At 38.8% G+C, this 19813-nt stretch overlaps 1 protein-coding gene across 1 annotated transcript; it reads right to left on the bottom strand.

The window, feature by feature from the left end:
• Nucleotides 1-12195: 12195 nt before the first annotated feature.
• Nucleotides 12196-19545, bottom strand: LOC111232125. Its single transcript, XM_022759489.1, has 15 exons — nt 19356-19545; nt 18529-18675; nt 18057-18185; nt 17776-17942; nt 17499-17595; nt 17226-17306; nt 16606-16644; nt 16466-16492; nt 16107-16217; nt 15848-15934; nt 15588-15653; nt 15202-15336; nt 15003-15089; nt 14526-14576; nt 12196-14394 (listed from the first exon to the last, which is right to left on the bottom strand). The coding sequence occupies exons 1-15, from the start codon at nt 19423-19425 to the stop codon at nt 14294-14296; spliced, it is 1395 nt and encodes a 464-aa protein (XP_022615210.1). The 5' UTR covers nt 19426-19545; the 3' UTR covers nt 12196-14293.
• Between the last annotated feature and the right edge of the window lie 268 nt (nt 19546-19813).

The following is a 19813-nucleotide window of genomic DNA, read 5'->3' as shown; positions in this document are numbered from 1 at the left end:
TTCTTTATGAAATGTGGTGGAGCAGAAGGAAATACAGTGGAACACACTGTAACAAATAACAAAAAAAAAAGCTCATGTGCCTCAGTCTTGCAGTAATTACCAAAAGCAATTAGAGAGCCTGTGTTTAGTGGGTAAAAAGCTAGATTTCCTGTGCAGGAGTGTTTCTTTTTTTGGTGAAGCTGATCCTGCCAAGAGATTTCTTTGTTTCCTCTATCACAATAGAAGAATAAAGTGGTGTAAATGTCAGAAACTGGTAGTTTATAAAGTTTATGTTGATATTTATGACATAAAAAAGCATTTTCTTACCAATATATACTAATATAGAGCAAAAATATAAAAGAAAACATCTTTTGTTTTTACAGATCTGGACAGACTTTTTCCTTCACACATGATCTTCCTATATGTTGTGCTCATGTTCAACACACTAGTCAATACATCTGCACAAATGCCCTGCAGACTCTCCCACATGCATGTCCACCCTCCCTCCATGTTTCCAGCACTTTTCATCACTATTAGCTGTCAGCTACTCTGACCTGCACAGGGCCACGAGCAGGGTAAGTAAACACACCACAGCATTATGCTTCAGTGAGTCACTGAATGTCAGTTTATGAAGCCACCTGGTGCTTTCCATGTGGAGTACTATGCACTCACATATACGCATACACATGCAATTATATACAGTACATTCCAGCGGCATCTCGCGTACTACAGCTGTATATAAAAGCTCTAGTGGGGACGTGTCTGCTTACAGAAAATAGTTCCTCCTGAAGCAGTTAGATGCCAGCAGTTTGTGACTTTTACTGCATTTTTCACTTTCTCTCAACCTGCTTCTGCCCCAATAAGTGAGTGTTTAAATTTCTCAGAATGCCTTTCAATAACCCCTGGAAAATGTGTATGGCCTGAACATGTTGATTTTATTTTGGAAGGAAACCCTCGGGACGTTTTCTGTTCCTTTTTGAAATTATTATTATTTCCAGAAAAAGCCTCTACCGACAGCATGCACTACATTTAAATGAACAATTAAAGGTTTTGGGGAACACTGGCTTTCTAATGTAACATGGTGGTCCTCGAACGGGGATTTTGTACCTTCAGGCAGAAGATAAGATAAACTAACCGCCTCCTGGCTGCAGCTTAATATTTACTCTACAGACATATTAAACTTCTCATTTAACTCTCAGCGAAGATGTGAATAAACTTATTTTCCAAAAACTTTTTCTTCATTTTTTCCCTTAACTGGAGCTAAAGGGGTCTTGTCCAAACCATAAAAAACAGCCCTACTTACAGGGATGTCCAAATACTTTTGGCCGTGCATAGATGGAGAAATTGATAGATTTTGGAAGAGGTTTAAGTCTTAACACTGAGGGAGAGAAAAAAAAGAGGTACATTTAGAGGAGTGTATAAATTACAGCTGTGCTAAATTACCAGACTAAATCCCCCCAACCTCAACTAATCGCCATGGCAACAAGATCCCTCCTGACCTGTGAGACTGTCAGGAGACTCGTGTTAGAGAGATTAGTTGAGTATTTCTTGTGTTTGAAAAGATTAAATGTCCATGTTTGGGATTGTGTCTCCGTCTGACACATAGACTGTAAATAAAAAGGTCTGACAGTGAGGAGGAAGCACAGAGTTCATACCTGTCACCAGCACATACTCACACTGTGATTAGTTGCATTTACATCTGTACAACTGCATCACGGTGACAGTAACTGCACAGACCACCAACTTAAAGGTGAACATACTTTTATAGCTGTAGTTGTTGGTAACAAGACCAAAACACACCGAAATGCTCAATAAATTGGCTGTGAGACAAAGTGTCCAAATAGTTTTGGCCATGTAGTAACTTGCAGTACCTCCATGAACCAGCAGATGGCAGCAGCACAGAGGCCACAGGGGTCAGATCTACTGTAAGTGACTGTATTTATCACTGGTTTCAATTGTGAATACAGGAAAGCTGATGTTTAGTTTTCAAGTTTTAATTATTTCTTATTCTCTCACCAGGAATTCAAAAGTTAATAAAATCTGCATGCATTTTCCTACCATCAACTCTTTGATTTCATTGCCTCTGTATACTGTAAGCTATGGTTATCCGTGTTTTCTTGCAGCTGGAAACAACATGTGGATGTGCAGAGGCAAAATGTGACTGAAAATCAGCGTAAACTGACGCACTCTTTATTTTAAATGTGAAATTCTACAAGAACCGAAAACCATGAATTGCTTTAATCTAATCCTGACACCACAAGTGAAGTATTTTCATACACAAACACAGAATGGAAATGAAAATTCATCAACAAGCACACAAAATGTGCAAAAACCTTTTTGGAAAAATCCTTCTAACTCCTGTTTTAGTCATTGTGTTTATGCAATGAGTCAAAAAAGTGCCAATAATGTATGCACTTTACAAACTAAAAACCTCACTGTCGACTGAGCTAAAACCTGCACTTCCTGGTTCCTGCTGCGCTGACACAGTGGATAGAAGAAGTTTGTGGTGCAGTGAAGATGCCACAATAAATAAACAAACACATAAATAAAGATAAAATGCTGCCACCTGTGTTTAAATGTGATGTCACAGTTGATGTCTCACAGTATTACAACCTAGAGATCTTCCTGTCAGCTCTGTAAATCACTGACTGCTCCAGTTATCAAATTACTCAAATTCTTCAAAGCGAAGAAGCAAGAAAAAAAAAAAAGAAAGAAAAAAAAAAAAGAAAGAAAAAAAAAAAAGAAAGAAAAAAAAGTTCCCCGTGGGGCATCTTGGCAGAAGCTCTGCAGAAATCAACACCCATGACACTCCACTCTCCACCCTCCTCCTCCTACTCAGTCCTTACACCCTGTGGTATGTCGAAGTGGGATTCTGGCATGGACAAAAGCGGGGCATTTCCAGACAAGAGGGTGTGAGACGGTTCACGTCTGTCCCTTATCAAGCGTCAATGCTCAATTCATTGAGCAACACGGGAGCTTGAAGACAAGACAGTCGGCTCCTTGTGTGGAGAATCCTTATCGCTGAATGAGGACGTTTGTTGCTGTAGTAAAAAAGAAGTAATGGGGTGTGTTGCGGTGAATCTGGTGGCTTCTTTTCAATGTGAGAAAAAGTTGTTCCAGCAAGAGATGAACAGACGCCTCCTCAAATTAAATGATTGACAGGAGACAATTAAAAGCAATTATGGAGGTTTTTAAGTGATTATAGGTAATTTTAGTTCTGTGTTGACAAAATCAAAATGGTTTAACAGACGCGATCCTGACACAGCCATCTTTTCTCAGCCCCTCAGTTGATCTCACCTGTCAGAGGTGCATGTTTTCAGCATAAGCCTGAAGAAACGTGACATTCAAGTCAAGTGCAAAGGCTTCGTAACTTGAGGCCACGGTGCTGCGGGAAAGGTTGAATTCCTGCAGCCCAGATTCTGTACTCGAGGGCAAGTACTGTTAATAACCCCAGTAATGCTCACAGTGAGTCATGAAAGGGCAAACCGCACAGTCTTGCCCAAAACCCACAGAGACTCATACAGAGCGTCTACTGCAAGGGCGAACAAAAGAAAGTTAACAGCTCGACATTTCGCAAAAACCTGACGAAAGCTGCATCAGGCCATAATATCACATTTCAAGCATCCTGCAAAAGACAAGAGATTTACTATTCCAAATGAGTAAAACGCTTCAGATCTTCTTATGGATCAACACTTCAAAATAAAACACAGGAGAAGTAGAAAATATGGAGCTTTAAAGGACATGTCTGTCTAAAAGCAATAGCCATGTGCCCACATGTCTCCTGCTGTAATCATTCTGTTACTGTTCCAGTGTCAGTGATGGGAGACAAAGCAGTGTTAAGCTGCAGTGAAGGGATAGTACCAAAAAGTGGAAATTTTTCCTATGAAAACATCTGACTCAAACTGCTGAGGCTTCAGAGAAAAATCTCTGAAATACATTTTTGCCCTCACGAACAGGAGGAACAATTGCAATGTGCAAAATTATGCTCGTCGTACGAAACATGTTCAAGATCAACAGCTCTCATCACCTTCCCTTGCATCCCTGATCCAACCTGAACCTGGAATGCAGAGCACAACAAAACAACCACAAACCAACTTCATGCTCAAGTGAAGCTCAGTCATCGACCTCTGCCTGGTGAATCTGCATGTCCGTAAAGCTTAAACAACAACGTGAGGACCGGCCTCTGAGCGCTGTCTTTGTCCATGCCACTTCTTGGCTGATTCACAGCAGCGTGAATCAGTCTGGAGAGGTTCGTGGCCTCTGTCTTGGCAGCCAGCCCCACCCCTCTGGATGATATGGGCACGGAGCCCGTTTGGCCTCCATGATTAAAAGCCCTTCCTCCTCATGTCACTCTCTCCATGCTTTTCGAGACTGATGGGACGTGCCGTGCAAAACATGTCCTGGCCTAAATGGAAAAGATGACAATGGAGCTCCATGAGAGTCACCCCTGGTTCGGGTTGAGGGCAGTTCAGCCGGCACTCAGTCAGGACTCACTGTGAGGTAGCTAGAGATTAGAGCGCCACTAAAAACAAGCTGCTGATTAATGTCTTTTCTTTTGATATCGTGGCCTGTGCTTGTGCATTCAGATACTTAAGGTCTTTTATATGAAACTAGCTTCAGACTGACACTTTGACTTAAGCTGCTAACAATCAGCTCTTTGGCCTGCACAGACCTGTGGTGTTATATCACATATTTTTACTGTGACAGTTGGACATAGTTGCCAACAACTCCTCTCTGTTTTTTACATTTAAAGTAGCCTGCAACATTAAAATCTTACTCTTTAAATGTTCATTAAAACTCCTGCACACTGTACTGGTTTGTTAATTATTTCTGTCTCAGCTATTTTGTCAACCAATGAATCATGAATTCAAGCAAAATTTTGATGGTTCTAGCTTCTCAAGTGTGATAAGTTGCTGCTTTTCCTGACTTACATTGTATTAAATTGAAAATCTTTTGGTTTTGGACCATTGTTCAGACAGAACAAGATACTTGATGATGATGTATTGATGGCTAGACAAATGGGATTTGCTGTTTTTTGATGTTTAAGAGACCTAAAGATGAATGAAAACAATCTGGAGTTGCTACACTTGAAATAACCAGAACAACTTCTTTGTTTCTTGCATTAAAAATAACCACCAACATTACAGATTTACTGTTTAGTTCTCACTGGGGTAAATCTCTTTGGCACAGGAAGGCATTTGTTGTAGGTTTTGTAAACAGACGCAGTTTGTTAGGATTAAATATATGAATATTTGTAAAAGGAAAACATGGCCCTCTTATCACCAAAGGAGTCATTACCTTCAGGAAGAACAACAGTCTTGGGTTTCTGTGTATGTTTCTAGTATGTCATTATCCACAGAGGCTGACAATGAGTGAGGAGGAGTTAAATATCTCACCTCACAAGACATGTAGCAGGTTTAATCTGAATCTGTGGTCTTACGGTTACAGGAGCTCCAACCAGAAGTCTGATCCTGATTCCTGATTTAGAAATGAAAGCAGAAATCAAGCTGAATCTATAGATGCTATTTGTGGAAACCAGCAGATTAGATCTTAAAGAGGCGAGCAGGTGCGAGAATCAAACCACAGCCGCCGTCATCACCACCTGAAAGCCAGCAGCTCCGCAGCTGGGAAAACAAAGAGCAGAGAGCACCTTCTGACCGGCCACTTTAGATTCACATCAGATAGGCTGCATAGAAAGATGGAAGATGGAAAGCAAAACATCCTCTCACCCTTCAGCATGAGATCACTCCTACACCTCCACACTTCCGCTGTCACCTTCAAATAGGTGGCAGCAGGTGGAAAACACCCACAGCTGTCTTTATGGGGCTTTTAAAGTCCTCTATAGGACGGCTTCATTATCAACATGCTTTGATGTTTCATTTGTTACAGTCTGCAGGTCTGGTCAGTCTGAAGGGGCTCAGCTGAGGCAGGGATGCTGACTCTGCGTCGCTCACAGGATAAAAGCTGTAATCACAGATAAAAGTGGGAGTGAACCGCATCCTCGAGGCCATGTCGGAAACAGGGAGAAGTTTGTGTTAATAAGCCAAGTCTGTGGGAGGCAGACTGCTGCTGTTTATTCAACCTGAGGATACCTTAGTCTCTGCTGAGTAAATATGGTTCTTTGAGGAATGACAAAATCAAGGTTAATGTAGCAGACACAATGCAGGGTTCATTTTACCCAATTTCATCCCCTTTTTGGGCTCAATAATCCCCCCTACAAGGGAAGACTAGAGAAAAATCCATCAAGTGCATTTACATTTGTGCAACAGAGCTGTATTATTTCTTATCTCCAACCCCATGAATCATCTAATAAACCCCCAGATTTACCTCGAGTACAGTATATTTTGCTGATAACATTTCTATACTTTTACTTAAGTCAGATTTTTTTTAATGCAGGATTTTGAATTGTAATGGAGTATTTAACTGTGTTGTATTGTAAAGGATCTGAATACTGCCTCAACTTCTAGTTTAGTTGCCTTCAAATAATGTAAAGTAACAGTACAGTGAAAAGGATATATCCTAAGATTGATTTAATAATACTAATACTAACTGACTGTTTGGGGTCTACCATGTGTGTTCCTTAAAAAATGTGTGTGATTAGTTTCCAATATTTCTTTGGACAGACATTAAATACTTTTTACAATCTATAAAAGGTTGGTTGACTGTCAAAACCCCAAACGACAAAGTTTGAAAACAAAAGCCTAATAATTTACCCATTCTGTCAGCAACTAAGTCATTTTACTATATTTTGAACCAGAAACTACCCAAAATCTAATCAAGCAGGTGTCTTTTGCAACATATCAGTTATGTGATGGTCATAATTTTGTGTAAAATTACAAAAATAAGGTCCTAAGGCAGAAAATTGGTAAAAAAGAAACAAGTGTTGTAATAAGAACAGGGCTGGGAACTAACTAAAACACCACCTACTTCCTGTCCGGAAAAAATCTCTTTGATGCTTCTATGGCGGTGACAAAAGTGTCCAGTCTCCATTCATTTCACCCGCCCATCCTTCTCTAGACTTGCAATTTAAAACCTTTCATCTGAAGGAGTGATGCTCCAGAGGAGTCCATTTTCTGTCTGGGTCAGGTCACGTTATAAACAATGAGTAATAAAAGAAGTATAAAAAATTATATATATATATATATATATGGTCAAGATAAGTTAAAATATCTTTAGATAATCAAGCAATCAACATAAGTCGAGATAAGAAGCAATTAAATAAAATCAAGTCAAGATAAGATCAATGAAGATAAACCAATTTACGATAAATGAAGATAAGATTAGATAAGATTTTAATGACCCATGAGAGAAGAATTAAATAACATGGAGCATGTTCAATGTCTTTCTTATTACAAGAGATAGCCTACACTATGGGTATAGTTGGATGTATGTCACATATGTGTCATGTTATATCCAAAGCAGCTGATCCAGACATGTTTTCTAGCCAAACCCAAACAATGAGTCATCATCACGTCTTAACTACAACATGCAGATTTAAACCGTAATTAGTGGTTTAGCTGAGAAGAAACCACCGTGTGATGTTTTCATAAATTACATTCCAAGTCACCACAGTGACTTAAAGTAATCGTCTGCTTTGTTTTTACCTAAATAAATGTCTGCTTTGCTTCTCTCTCAACCCCAATTGATAACAATCAAACAGTGGTTTAAACCTTGATCCATCTTGTGGAAAACTGCTGTATTTGATGTTCTCTGCAGCTGTTTGTGGATAAAAATTTACAGCCGTACAGGAAATAAGGTGTGCCATATAGGACTGCAACTAATGATTATTTCATTATCAATTCATCTGTAACCTTATAGTCTATTAAATGGCAGCAATAGTGCAAAATACCCATTATTATGTCTTCAAATTGTTTGTTTTGTGAGACTAACAGCCTAAAACCCAAAGATAACCAATTTTAAATGATATAAAACCGAGAAGACTCACATATGTGAAGCTTTTTGCTTGTTAAATTACTTCCTTAAATCCTTGTTGGGATAACATTAACTTCATTGATCTTAAGAAGGGAAATTATGAGATTAAGAGATTAATTTTCAGTTTGGCTTGCAGCTACAATACATTTATATACACAGGTTAAATTTCCACACTGAAACAGACTATAGCATTAGACACATGGTTACATTAAATAGGCTTGTGGCATCAACAGCTGAAAATAAGAGCCAACAGATTTCCCCATAAAACGCAGCGTAGACATTATTGATGGCAGAAATGTGCCTCGTGTTCAGACAGGCTCAACCAGCTGTGCGTTCAGGAAAGAAAGTGTAAAATCATGTGAAACAAACAGCCTGAAATTCTCCCTCTGGTCTAATTACGCCATGAGATCCCCTGTGTTACATTCCCCTTACATCCTGCATGTACACCATGCAGTCATGTGTAATGCTATTACAGCACATAGGTTTTATTTTCCCCATTCGTTGTCTGCTTTGATGAAATATAGGACCATATATTATGGAAACAGGGATGTTTGGCCACCCAGGAGGAACGTCTGCTGCTTGTGTTGCAGCGTCATGTCAGAAAGGACTTAACACATAAACACACAGTAAATCTGAACGGTGTTACATCTGTTCAACGTAGAGAGAGAAAACAAAGAGGAAGTAAATTCTGAAGAGGAAAAATCCACCCTCACATCCTCCGACACTGTTAGACAGTAAATTATAAATGTATGATGCTCAATGTTTGACAGCAGTTTTGCAGTTTCCTTATTTGGAGGATTCAGTTAGCTGTTAGCTTAGACATGGAGTCTATTAACCAGCTCTGAGCCCAAGAAAAGTCCAACACAAACACCGATGAAGGACAAAAACAGAAAAAAGTTTTATCTCTTGAAGCACGTCTGACCAAATGTGACCTACGTTTGGAGACAAACCAGGGTCAACATCAGCAGGACATTCTCTGCCAGCTGGAGAGTCACATATCATCTATATAGTCTCAAATATAGATATAGTTAAACATCTATCGACATGATCAGTCTTGAGCATGTCATGTCACTGTTTTGGCTGACGCCCACGTAGCTTGCACGTACCTACGGAGTGAGAGAGCATGCACTGCACAAGGGTTTTCTGAACGTGACATACAGAACCTTTAAAAAGGTAAAAATTTAACCAGTCAATGACACTTTTACAAAACTGACTGAAAGCAATCAAAAAATATTTGTAGAGTGACAGCTGCGTCGATTTTAGTGTTGCTGTTTTACAGACTTGTGAAGCTACTGTGGGTGTAAACTGGGGATCACTGGTATCACTTTTATGGCATGACTGTTGAACATCAGTGAAACATGACGAATGCAGATATAAATCTTCATTCTACAGATCTGAGACACTGAAGCTAAAATCTGATGTTCATGTGGATTGACTGCAAGAAAAAGTTTCTTCTTCTGCACTGCAATTTTTTTCCAGTCAACAGAAACAAGAAAAATCTAAAGGAAAAGGAGTTTTATACACATAATGTACAAGACTAAATACTTTGTCGGAGCATTTCTGCATTTGTGTAGACATGCCTGAATGTCAGCATATTGTTTGTGTATTTTGTGTAGAGTGTGTGAGTGTGTCTGTGTGTGTCTGCAGCCAGAAGAGGAGGGAAAGCACAGCCAGGTAAAGTTAGGCGTGTGTCTGTTTCTCTGGGAGGCACAGACGAGCCCTGAAGGGAAAATCTGAGCAAAACGCAAATCACTACCCTCAACACACACACACACACACACACACACACAACACACAACACACAACACACAACACACTCACACTCACACTCACACACGCAGACACTCAACATGCTGTGATGCACTGCTAAATGTAATAATTATGATAAAACACCAGCGTACACACGTGTACAAAATCATGGATTATGATATCAGGCACGCGGTCAGGGGGCCCCTGGAGTCAATCAGACGTCAAAAAAGAGACCCAATATGACCACAAAGAGACAAAATGAATTGTAAGAGACACAAATTGACCACAAAGAGACACAAGACGACTACAAAGAAAGGCAAAATGTCTCTAGAGTGAGACAAAGTAACCACAAATGACTAAAAAAAACACTTTTTGCATTTCTGTTGGTTTTTCTGCATCTTGTTCACTGTGGTGCTCCTATGTTTATGCGGGGGGGGGCGGGATTGTCTCCATCCATGTACAAAATGAAGCTCAGCCACAACACAACACCACTAAAAGGCAGCAAATACAAGAAATGCAAAATAATCTAATTAAAAAAAACAAAAAACATCTGTGATCATTATTTCATCTTCCCCCAGTGGATGAAGAACAGGTCTGTGCATGACAGCATGAATACAGATGCTACACCCTCCTGTTTTAAACGGACTTCTGCAAACCCAACAAAAGCTGAATCAGACAGTAAAGTACAGTACAGCCTCTGACAGTGGAGGAGATGCTGCTATGAAGCTATTCATAACTCCCAATAGACAAGCCCAGACATTCATGCCAACCACAACCTCATTCCAGCCAGAAAAACCAAGCTTTGAGATCATGTGTCAGCACATAACCAGCTCATTATTCAGAGAAATTCAACAGAAGTGGAGGAAAATGTCAGAATTTACATTTCAAATTAAAGTACAGGGGTTTCCCTAGGGTGAAGTAAGCTGTGGAGCCAATCAAAAAAAATCAGCTGCAGGTGTTTTACAGCATTTTAGAACATGTTTACAGCAGTTTTACAATATTTTCAGCACTTTTCTGGTAATATTTCTGTAGGAACTGAAGGTGTTGTTGGGATAATTTATTTAAGACACAACTCTATATAAACATGACATATAGTATAAATTAAGCATGTAGCATTCATTTACCTCTTCGTTGTGATTTTATCTGTGCGACTACCAACAGCAGGATGACGCAGGTCCGCAAACTCATCATGGACCACCTGTCACGTCGACGCATCCTCGAAAGTGGTTGTTATTTAAGTTTTTGAGCGAAGAAAAAAGGAAATAAAATCCCGTCAAAGGGTCTAAGGAGGAGCTTTCATGTCCAGCAGCTTCCGGTGAAAAAATAAACCAAAGTGAGGACAGTTTCACCGGCCTCCTGCCTACCTGAGGAGGATGTGTGCACCTTCACGCACAGCAGCGTACAGAGGCGACCTGAGTCGCGGGAGAGAGTCACACAACGACTTCCTGCATGAGTTTTTCAAAGTAAAAGCTCCGCCGGTAAACATTTTCTTCACTAAATTCAAATGGACCTTGCTGAGGCAAATATTTCACTTTTTACTCCGCTATATTTATCTGATAACTGTAGTTACTAGTTACGTTGCAGATTCAGATTAAAAATATAAAATGTAAACTGATAAATGATGATTATAAATTAAGGAACAATTTTGATTATCCCAATAACAAAGAATATACTTTTATTTTGAAAGCAGCTACTTCTCCTATTACTTGCATCGTCCTTCGATTAACTTAAAGTGCAGCCTTAAGGCTTGAAGACCACATTTCATGTTTTTGAGGTCTGAACCTTCTCTACTCTTCCCCTCAGGCTGAAAAAAGATGTTAAATTGACTAGGTCTATAACTAATCAATATTTAGTAGCTGACAAAACTACAAAAGAAAAGTGTGCTTGCTAATAGCTGGAAAATTACATTTCAGTACATTTCAAAAGGGACTAAAAGGCTTCAAATCAACCAAAAGCTTTTTATCATGCAGCAGGAAAGTGGCCCATACTGGGAACCAAACCAGGAACTGTCTGATTACAGTGTAAATTATACATCATGGGAAATGACGGCCTTTATTCAGACAATTAAAGTCCAAGAAGTGAAACCTGTAGCTGTTAGATTTTACACTAGAAGACACAGCAGGAGCAATTGGACCTGAGTGATATTCAATAAGTGTAAACAGTGTTTAAATTAAAGGAGAGTCTGAAAGTTAAAAAAGGAAAATGGTTTCAGCCCAGTTTCAAAACATTACCTCCTGTGGATTTTTACATTTGGGCAGCAAATGTAGGCAGGCCCTGCAGAGAGTTTTGATACTGGAAACCTAAAGTCTTAACCGTCCTCTAACAGTAAAACTGTAAAAATTTCAGGATCTGGATGAAATAAGTTTTCCTTGTGTCTGACTGAGTCTCTGCTCAGACATGTTGGCTCCAGTGTGCCACCTGTCTGTGGTCCTGACTGAAAACTGCATTCCTTAAAGAGAGAAAGGCTTCACATAATGACAGATGCTCTGTAACTACCTACAAATAACACACACACTGAGAGGTCGCACATCCATGTTTTCCCTTTTATTGAAAGCTGCACAATCTTTCTGCATCAAAACAAGACAAAGTCGGAGCTTTAATCATGAGGATTTCAACCTTCAGTGAAGGCGAGAAGCTGCTGCTGCTCATCGCTCAGTGGGCAGGAGGAAAGTTAGTGTCAGTGCAGTGTGATAGGGTTTGTCAGAACATGTCCTCCCCGAGTCCTGAACCATACAACTGGATAGAAGAATCCCTCTGACACTTCTCTCGCTCATTTCAGCGTCGATCCTGTCTGCACATGTAAAGCTAAGTCCACTTTTCACTGTGATTTCACCACCGCTGCTCTGTCATCTCTGCGCCATCGGCTGTATTCTCTCTCAGGGCATGTGTTGTTGTAACGACCCCACCACCTTCCTCCTCCTCCTTTTTCACACACTTCAAATTTAAATTCCATCCATCTTCTCTCATGCCCTCAGCTGTCAAAGCTCAGGAAGAGTCATCCTGAAGGTAGCACTTATGTTGTGACCTCTAAATGAGTGCAACACTCGCAAATGTCTGTCATTTTACTCTGAACACACAATATGAGCTTGTTCCTCTCGCTAACCTGCACGGAGAAGACTATGAGGCTGTGTGTCTCTTTCACGCTTGCTCCTAATAAATCACTCTGTAGTCAGCTACCTGGACAGAGGTGGAAGAAGTCTTCATATTCTTATTAGAAGTTCAGACGTTTTTGCCGAAAGTATCAAAATAAAAGGCCTTATTACGCAGAAAACAGTCCCTGCGTTGCCTCATCCACCCACTCCCAAACCATATACATTCATTTAATTTCCAAGAAGGTGCTGGAAGCCAAAAAACAGCTATGAAATGATGATATCAAGATATAAATTATTTACTAAATCTATGAAATGTCAGGAGATGATGAAGCACACCTTTCCAGTGCAAGGTGACAACTTCATATTACTTGTTCTGTTCAGCCAGCAATCCAAAATATATTTTATATATATATATAAAACAAATATATATAAAACAATATATACACAATTTACATCTCACAGCACGTGAAGCATAGCAGCTGATTTCACAGTGCAAACACACACGACAGCCGCCATGGGCGAATCCTGTCAGTGAGAAGCAACTTGTTATATGATAGACTCCTGAGTGATGCTGTGACAATGAACCATGGGACACGTGTTCTGTAGCTGTGGTGTCACTTTTGTCATGTTATAAGCTGAGATACATTTGAACAGCCTCTTATTGTCCTTGTAACTAAATCCAAAACCACAGTCGAGTCATCAAGCCTCAAAAACATGAGATAATATTTCAAATATAGCTGTGAGCGCTGATGTGGAAGTGGTTCAGACATACACAATTAATCAAAGAATTCAAAATTGAATAAAATCTAAGGTACATACTGTTTAGAATGAGTATGTAGTGTGAATTTGGGGCACAGCTTGAGTGATTGTCAAAGTCTGGCCTCTTTTCAAACAGGAAGTTGGAAACAGGTCAACAATTCAAATAAAAACTATTTATTCTATCTATTACATATAAGTTATATAAATATATAAAACAAGCTTTATGAGCGCATCACCTCAGGATGTGAGAAATTGTTCACACTGAGTGAAGACCTGACCTCTGGTGGACTGATAGGGAATGGTCGGGCACAGGCAGTACAGGAAAGCAAAGACAAACAAAACATCAAAAACACAATCTAAAACTTAATGCACTTCAAAAGCAGATTTCATAAACAAAAGCTTAAGTTATTCTCTTCCACTGACCCATACAGCCTCCCTTGAGACAGTTTAAACAGTGTTCCTTCCTTTTGGAATGTTAGCAGCTTAAAATGCTGTAAAGTTCTGAGTATTTGGCAAATATTGCTAAAACTAATTCAGTCCACAACAGTTTCCATTTGAAAATCATTTCCTTCCTTTGTGCTACTTGTAGGAACATGAGCTAAGTATGAAACACAAGGATGCATGCCAATACAGTAACAAAGGCTGTGCTGATAAATACTCATTTTAGTTTGGCACATCTTGAAGCACCTGTCGCATCTTTTGCATGGAGTTCACCTGCCTACAGCAGTTGGTGCTGTGATGAAACCCCTGAGAGTCTTTGGTGTACTCATGTAGGGAGTACTTCAGCTTTGGTCCTCATCCTGTGGCCCTGTTGTCTGCTCATCCACCGGTCGGTCCTGGTTTGATGTTTCTTGGTCCCTTGACACTGACATCGCTGACGTCTCTGCCAAATGACAGAATAAAAGTCACATCCAAACAATCAGTGATAATCATAATCCTATTATATTCGATTATATTACATTAGTACAGTGGTAAAAGTCCAAATAGTCTTTTTGTTACGTAAGTTTAACTCACCAGTGTCCGGGGGCGTAACAGATGTTGGGTCCTGGGCAGATTCTTGGACTTCTGAAATCAGAGTCAAATGATACAGTAAAAGAATAGTCACCATCACAATGCATCTTCTATGGTGATGATTATTTTTAATATTGACTAATTGTTTTGTCTCTAAAATGTGTGAAAAATGTCCCAGTGATGTCTGCAAATGTCTCCTTTTGTCCAACCAACAGCCCAAAGATATTTAGTTTACTATGATGTACGACAAAGACAAGCATCAAATTCTCACATATGAGAAGCTGCAACCTGTAAATGTTTGGTATTCTTTGCTTAAAAAATAACTAAAAGAATTATTTGATTATTAAAAATACACGCAGATTAATTTTCTGCATAATCTGCCGCTAACAGCTCAGTTCACAGTAAAGTTTACATGCTGTAAACGGGCCTCATGTTGTACCATCATAGTATCTTTCCTGTTGGATATAATATTCCACTCACCAGTTTCAGTGCTGGTTTCTTGGGACACAACAGATGCTGGGTCCTGGTTGGATGTGTCTTGGACCGCTGGAACAGTTGTTGACCTCTCTGTCAAATGTTACAAGAATCATCAGGACCACAATGCTTCTGTCACAGGTCCTTATAACGTCTCTGGATTTACTGTCATGGCTCTGTTTGGTATTAATCATATTTAACTCACCTGTTACATTGTTGGCATCTTGAGACACAGCAGGTGTCAGATGCTGGTTTGGTGTTTGCTGGTTATCTTGTGGATCCACCAGTCGGTCCTGGTTTGATGTTTCTTGGTCACTTGACACTGACTTCGCTGATGTCTCTGCCAAATGATAAAATAATCAGTGAGAAAAACACACATGGTTCTTGTTCAGATGCTGAGTACAAACAACTTGGAACTGTGAATTCTGTCTCTATTAACAATCCCTTTAAAATTCCTATTATATTCCATTATATTATATTAGTACAGAGTTTAAAATTCAAATTGCCTTTTCATCATGTAAGGACCTATCTGGGTTTTAATATTGTACTTTTGGCAACATGTCCTATTTTGTATGATCAAGTTGAACTCACCAGTGTCCTGAGCGGTTTCTGGGGACATAACAGATGTTGGGTCCTGGGCAGATGTTTCTTGGACCTCTGAAAAGGTTGTTGGTGATAAAAGAATTGTTACAGTCACAAAACATCTGCCACATGGTGAGAGGTATATCTTAAAGGTTGTAGATGAAATTATCTCAAGTAGTACAGTTTACATGATGTAAATTTGGTGAAACAGGCCTCATGTTGTACCATCATAGTATTTTTCCTCTTGGATATATTAACATTTCACTCACCGGTTTCATTGCTGGTTTCTGGGGACACAACAGATGCTGGGTCCTGGTTGGATGTGTCTTGGACCGCTGGAACCGTTGTTGACCTCTCTGTCAAATGTTGAAAGAGTAATCAGGACCACAATGCTTCTATCACACTCTAAAAATCTCATTTTATAATCTGGGTTTATTTAGGACCACAGTCCTTCTTATAACGTCTCTGATTTTCACTGTCATGATTCTGACCATCATTTCATATTGGTATTAATAATGTTTTACTCACCTGTTATATTGTTGGTATCTTGCTGGTTATCTTGTGGATCTGCTGCCTGATCACCCACCAGTTGGTCCTGGTTGGCTGTTACTTGGCCATTTGTTATCATTGTCACTCTCTCTGTTCAAGAACAAAGAAATGCCACGACCATAATACATCTGACACAGTCTAAACTCCTGTTTACTGCTGTTAAAGCAGTGCATGAAAAACTTCTTAAAATTAAATCAAATTTAAAAAAGAACAATTTCATCAATTTATTAAAAACAGAAAAACAGAAAATGATTTTATAATCGCCATATTTTAAACAGATTTAAGATTAGAAATCTGTAAAATTATCTTCAGTGATTACAAAGGAAGCAGTTTCTTACCTTCACACGTCCATTCAACATCTCTTCCTGTATCAAAAATGAAAAAGTGTCTGTTACCTCAGTGAAATACATCATTAATAACAATGCTTTGTTTTGTTATTCTGGTATATTTGGTAGTAAATGGAAGGTTATGAACACACCCTGTTGTGAATGTACATGGAACATGCCTCGTCTTGATCCTGTCATTGTTTCAGTATTTACAGTTTCAAGATGGTGGCAGATAAAAAAAAAAAACAGGAAGACAGGAAATGTTGAGTCACATTTCAAAACTTGTGTAACATTTGTATGAGTAATAAGTCAAGTGTTGTGTCCTCGGCTGAAACTGCTCTTTTGCTCTTTTTTAAAATGTATTTTTAAAAATGTTTAATATCCCTGTTTCTCGCTTCTGTCTTGTCTTTTCTATTTGTATGAAGTGTGCTGTATAGATAAAGTTTTTAGATTATTATTTTTAATTATTACATTTCCCACAATGCTTTGGAGGATGTAAACAAAGTATGATGTTGTCGTGGATTCAGTGAGTTAGCTGTTGACTAACTTCATCAGCTGTGCTACTGCAAGCTGCTAGGTGCATTTTTTCAGCTGCTGACACCTACATGCGTATTAAGCTTCAGCTGATAATGACTGGCATCCTTTCTCTACCTTTGCTTGCGTGAACTCATTGATCAACTGTTATTAAACATTAGTAAATATGTTTATGATGATAATGCCGCAATACATATTTAATGCAGTGATATAAAGACAATTCTTCATGGTTTCTAACCTCTTATTCTGTAAATGACAAACACGATACACAGAATCAAAGCAGCTATTGGGAGCAAGATGAATATCCAATTCCGACTGCCTGCAAAGAAACAAAGAAACAAAACAAAGAAACAAATAAAACAACCAGTGTCAGCTGATCTGTATGTGATAATGCAATCTGAGGTGTCCCAGTGAGCTGCTCATATTATATCAACTATGAAAGAAAACATTAAGATGCACTGTGATATTTAATGAGCTGTTAAAGTAGATGTTTGCTGGTGTGACAACTCACTGGAGTTGATGGGTTTGAATGGGTTTGGGGCTTGATCACTGCTTCTAGAGCTGACAGGGTTTTTCAGCATACAGCTGAACCAAGGCTCCTTCTCCTCCTAGACATTGAGTGAAAACCACACCAGACATAAACATTCAATCTTAACTAGGTTACCTGGTGCCTTTGTCTTGGTTCAGTATGTCCACATTATTATTATCACTAGGATGCAAAGACAGTTATATGAACAAATGTGAAATAAGGCATGTTTCCATCCACCACACCATTATCCAGTTTATACCTTTGTTATAATATACTCTTTATGTGTGGTTGAGTTCCGTGTCACATCGCCTGACTTCCACGAATAGGTGATTGGTTCAGCGTGTGTGGTGATGCCTTCACAGATGAGTGTACAGGAGGTCATCTCTTGGTCACAGTGTGTGGAGACAGTGGGTTTAGGGACAGGAGCTCAAAGAAAAAGGAACAAACAGAGAGAGATGTAATTTGAACTCAGAGGGAAAATATATAATATAATAATATAATATGTCGTGGCCAGACTTCTAGGAGAACTCCTCCACTTACAGATAACCAGGAGCTGAGTCGTCCTGGTGGTGACTTTGTCGTTGATCTCTGATGTGTAGCTGCCACTTTCCATTTGAGTCACTCCTGTGATTGTCAGCGCTCCAGTTGAAATATTTAGGTGAGTGCGATCTAAGGATATGCACAGAGACGGTCAGATTTATCTTAACTTTAGTTGTCTTTTGTTTTCCAGGGGAGCAACTGACTCCCAATGTTTGTCACTAAACACCTGGCAGCTGAGAAATCTGCACTTTGAAACAGTGAAAGTGTACTCGAAGAATCACATCAACATTTTGACACAAGGTAGACATTTCTAATGATCTATAACAATAAAAGTGCCGTTTTGAATTCCCTTAAATTAAAACATAATGAAAGACATACACAGTTTCATTAATTTTACTGATTAATTATCATGTAATTAGGGTTTTCAATATTTGGGGATTATATGCAGTTTAAGTAAAATTTATTTACGTACCTTTAAACTGTCGGTAAGGGTAAATTTGGTTATCAATCAACTCGACTGCGATGTCATATCCATGTTTCCATGTCATGGTCTTGATGGAATCCTTCACAGGACCCGGTGAGAGGACAGTTGTGTTACCTACTTCCACATATATAATATCTGCAAAATAACATAAAGACAAGGGGCCATTTAGTCAATTAATTGATCACTAGAAAATGAATCAGGAATATTTTTGTTAATGGATTAAGTTTTTTAGCAAATCCTCAAACAACATTCTCTTATTCCAGCTTTCAAACTTGGGAAGATTTGCAGCTTTTCTCTGTTTTACATCATTATAAACTGAACATCTCCATGGGTTTTGGACTGCTGGTGACTCTAGCAGGCATTTTATAAGCAAAACAATTCACTGAGGAAATAATCAGAAGATTAATCGATAATGAAATAAAGCAGTAGTTGCAGCCCTAAATGTAAAATCACACATTTAGTTCTTTAAATGTACTTTTTTTCCCTCTTACCTGACAATTTTACTTAAGTACAGTAGCCAGGTTAATGTAGGAATGAATTATAAACCTTTTCTGAAAGGATTCAAATAGTTTATTCATATTAATAATTATAGTATCTTCACAGTTAATCTCTATGAATGTATGTATGAATAGTAGGCCAGGGTGTGGTCACGAGTTAAAAAATGGGAAAAAAAAAACTGTAACAAAAATATATATATTTATATATAGTGTAAAAACATATAAAACATAAAAACATGCACAGATAGGCCACATCTTTTACAACTTTCTAGACATATATGCCTAGATAAAGCAAAATTAGCATTGCGCTAAACTTACCTGAGTTAGCTTCCACTGTATTCAGTAGCTGAATGGCAATGAATAAACTGCATCTTCTAAATAAATACATCCTCCTCTAAATAAATACAAACCACAAAGCGATGTGCAAAACAATAATTATTATTGTTGTTGACCCCTAGAAACTTTGCAAAGTCGATTGAGACCGACGATAAACCGAAAGCAAAAGTAAATAAACGGAAACGGAAGAAACTGAGGGAAGTACGAAATACGCTGCGTCACACAATGCGTCACACACGCATTTAGGTTGATATAAGAGAAGTGCAGTGCGTACGGGTGTTACATTGTTGTTACATGTTCCATTTAATGGACACAAAAGTGGAATCTTCTCACCAAACTCTTGTAAGGAAAGGTATAAAGTAAAAAAAACACAATAAAATGCTTCTTAGACTCAGTATCAATAATCTAATGATCAACTGTAATAATATTTCACTGACTGG

Source organism: Seriola dumerili, unplaced genomic scaffold (genome assembly GCF_002260705.1).
Source record: "Seriola dumerili isolate Sdu_G_001 unplaced genomic scaffold, Sdu_1.0 BDQW01000018.1, whole genome shotgun sequence".
NCBI classification, from domain to species: domain Eukaryota; kingdom Metazoa; phylum Chordata; class Actinopteri; order Carangiformes; family Carangidae; genus Seriola; species Seriola dumerili.
This window is presented reverse-complemented; position numbering and strand designations above follow the sequence as displayed.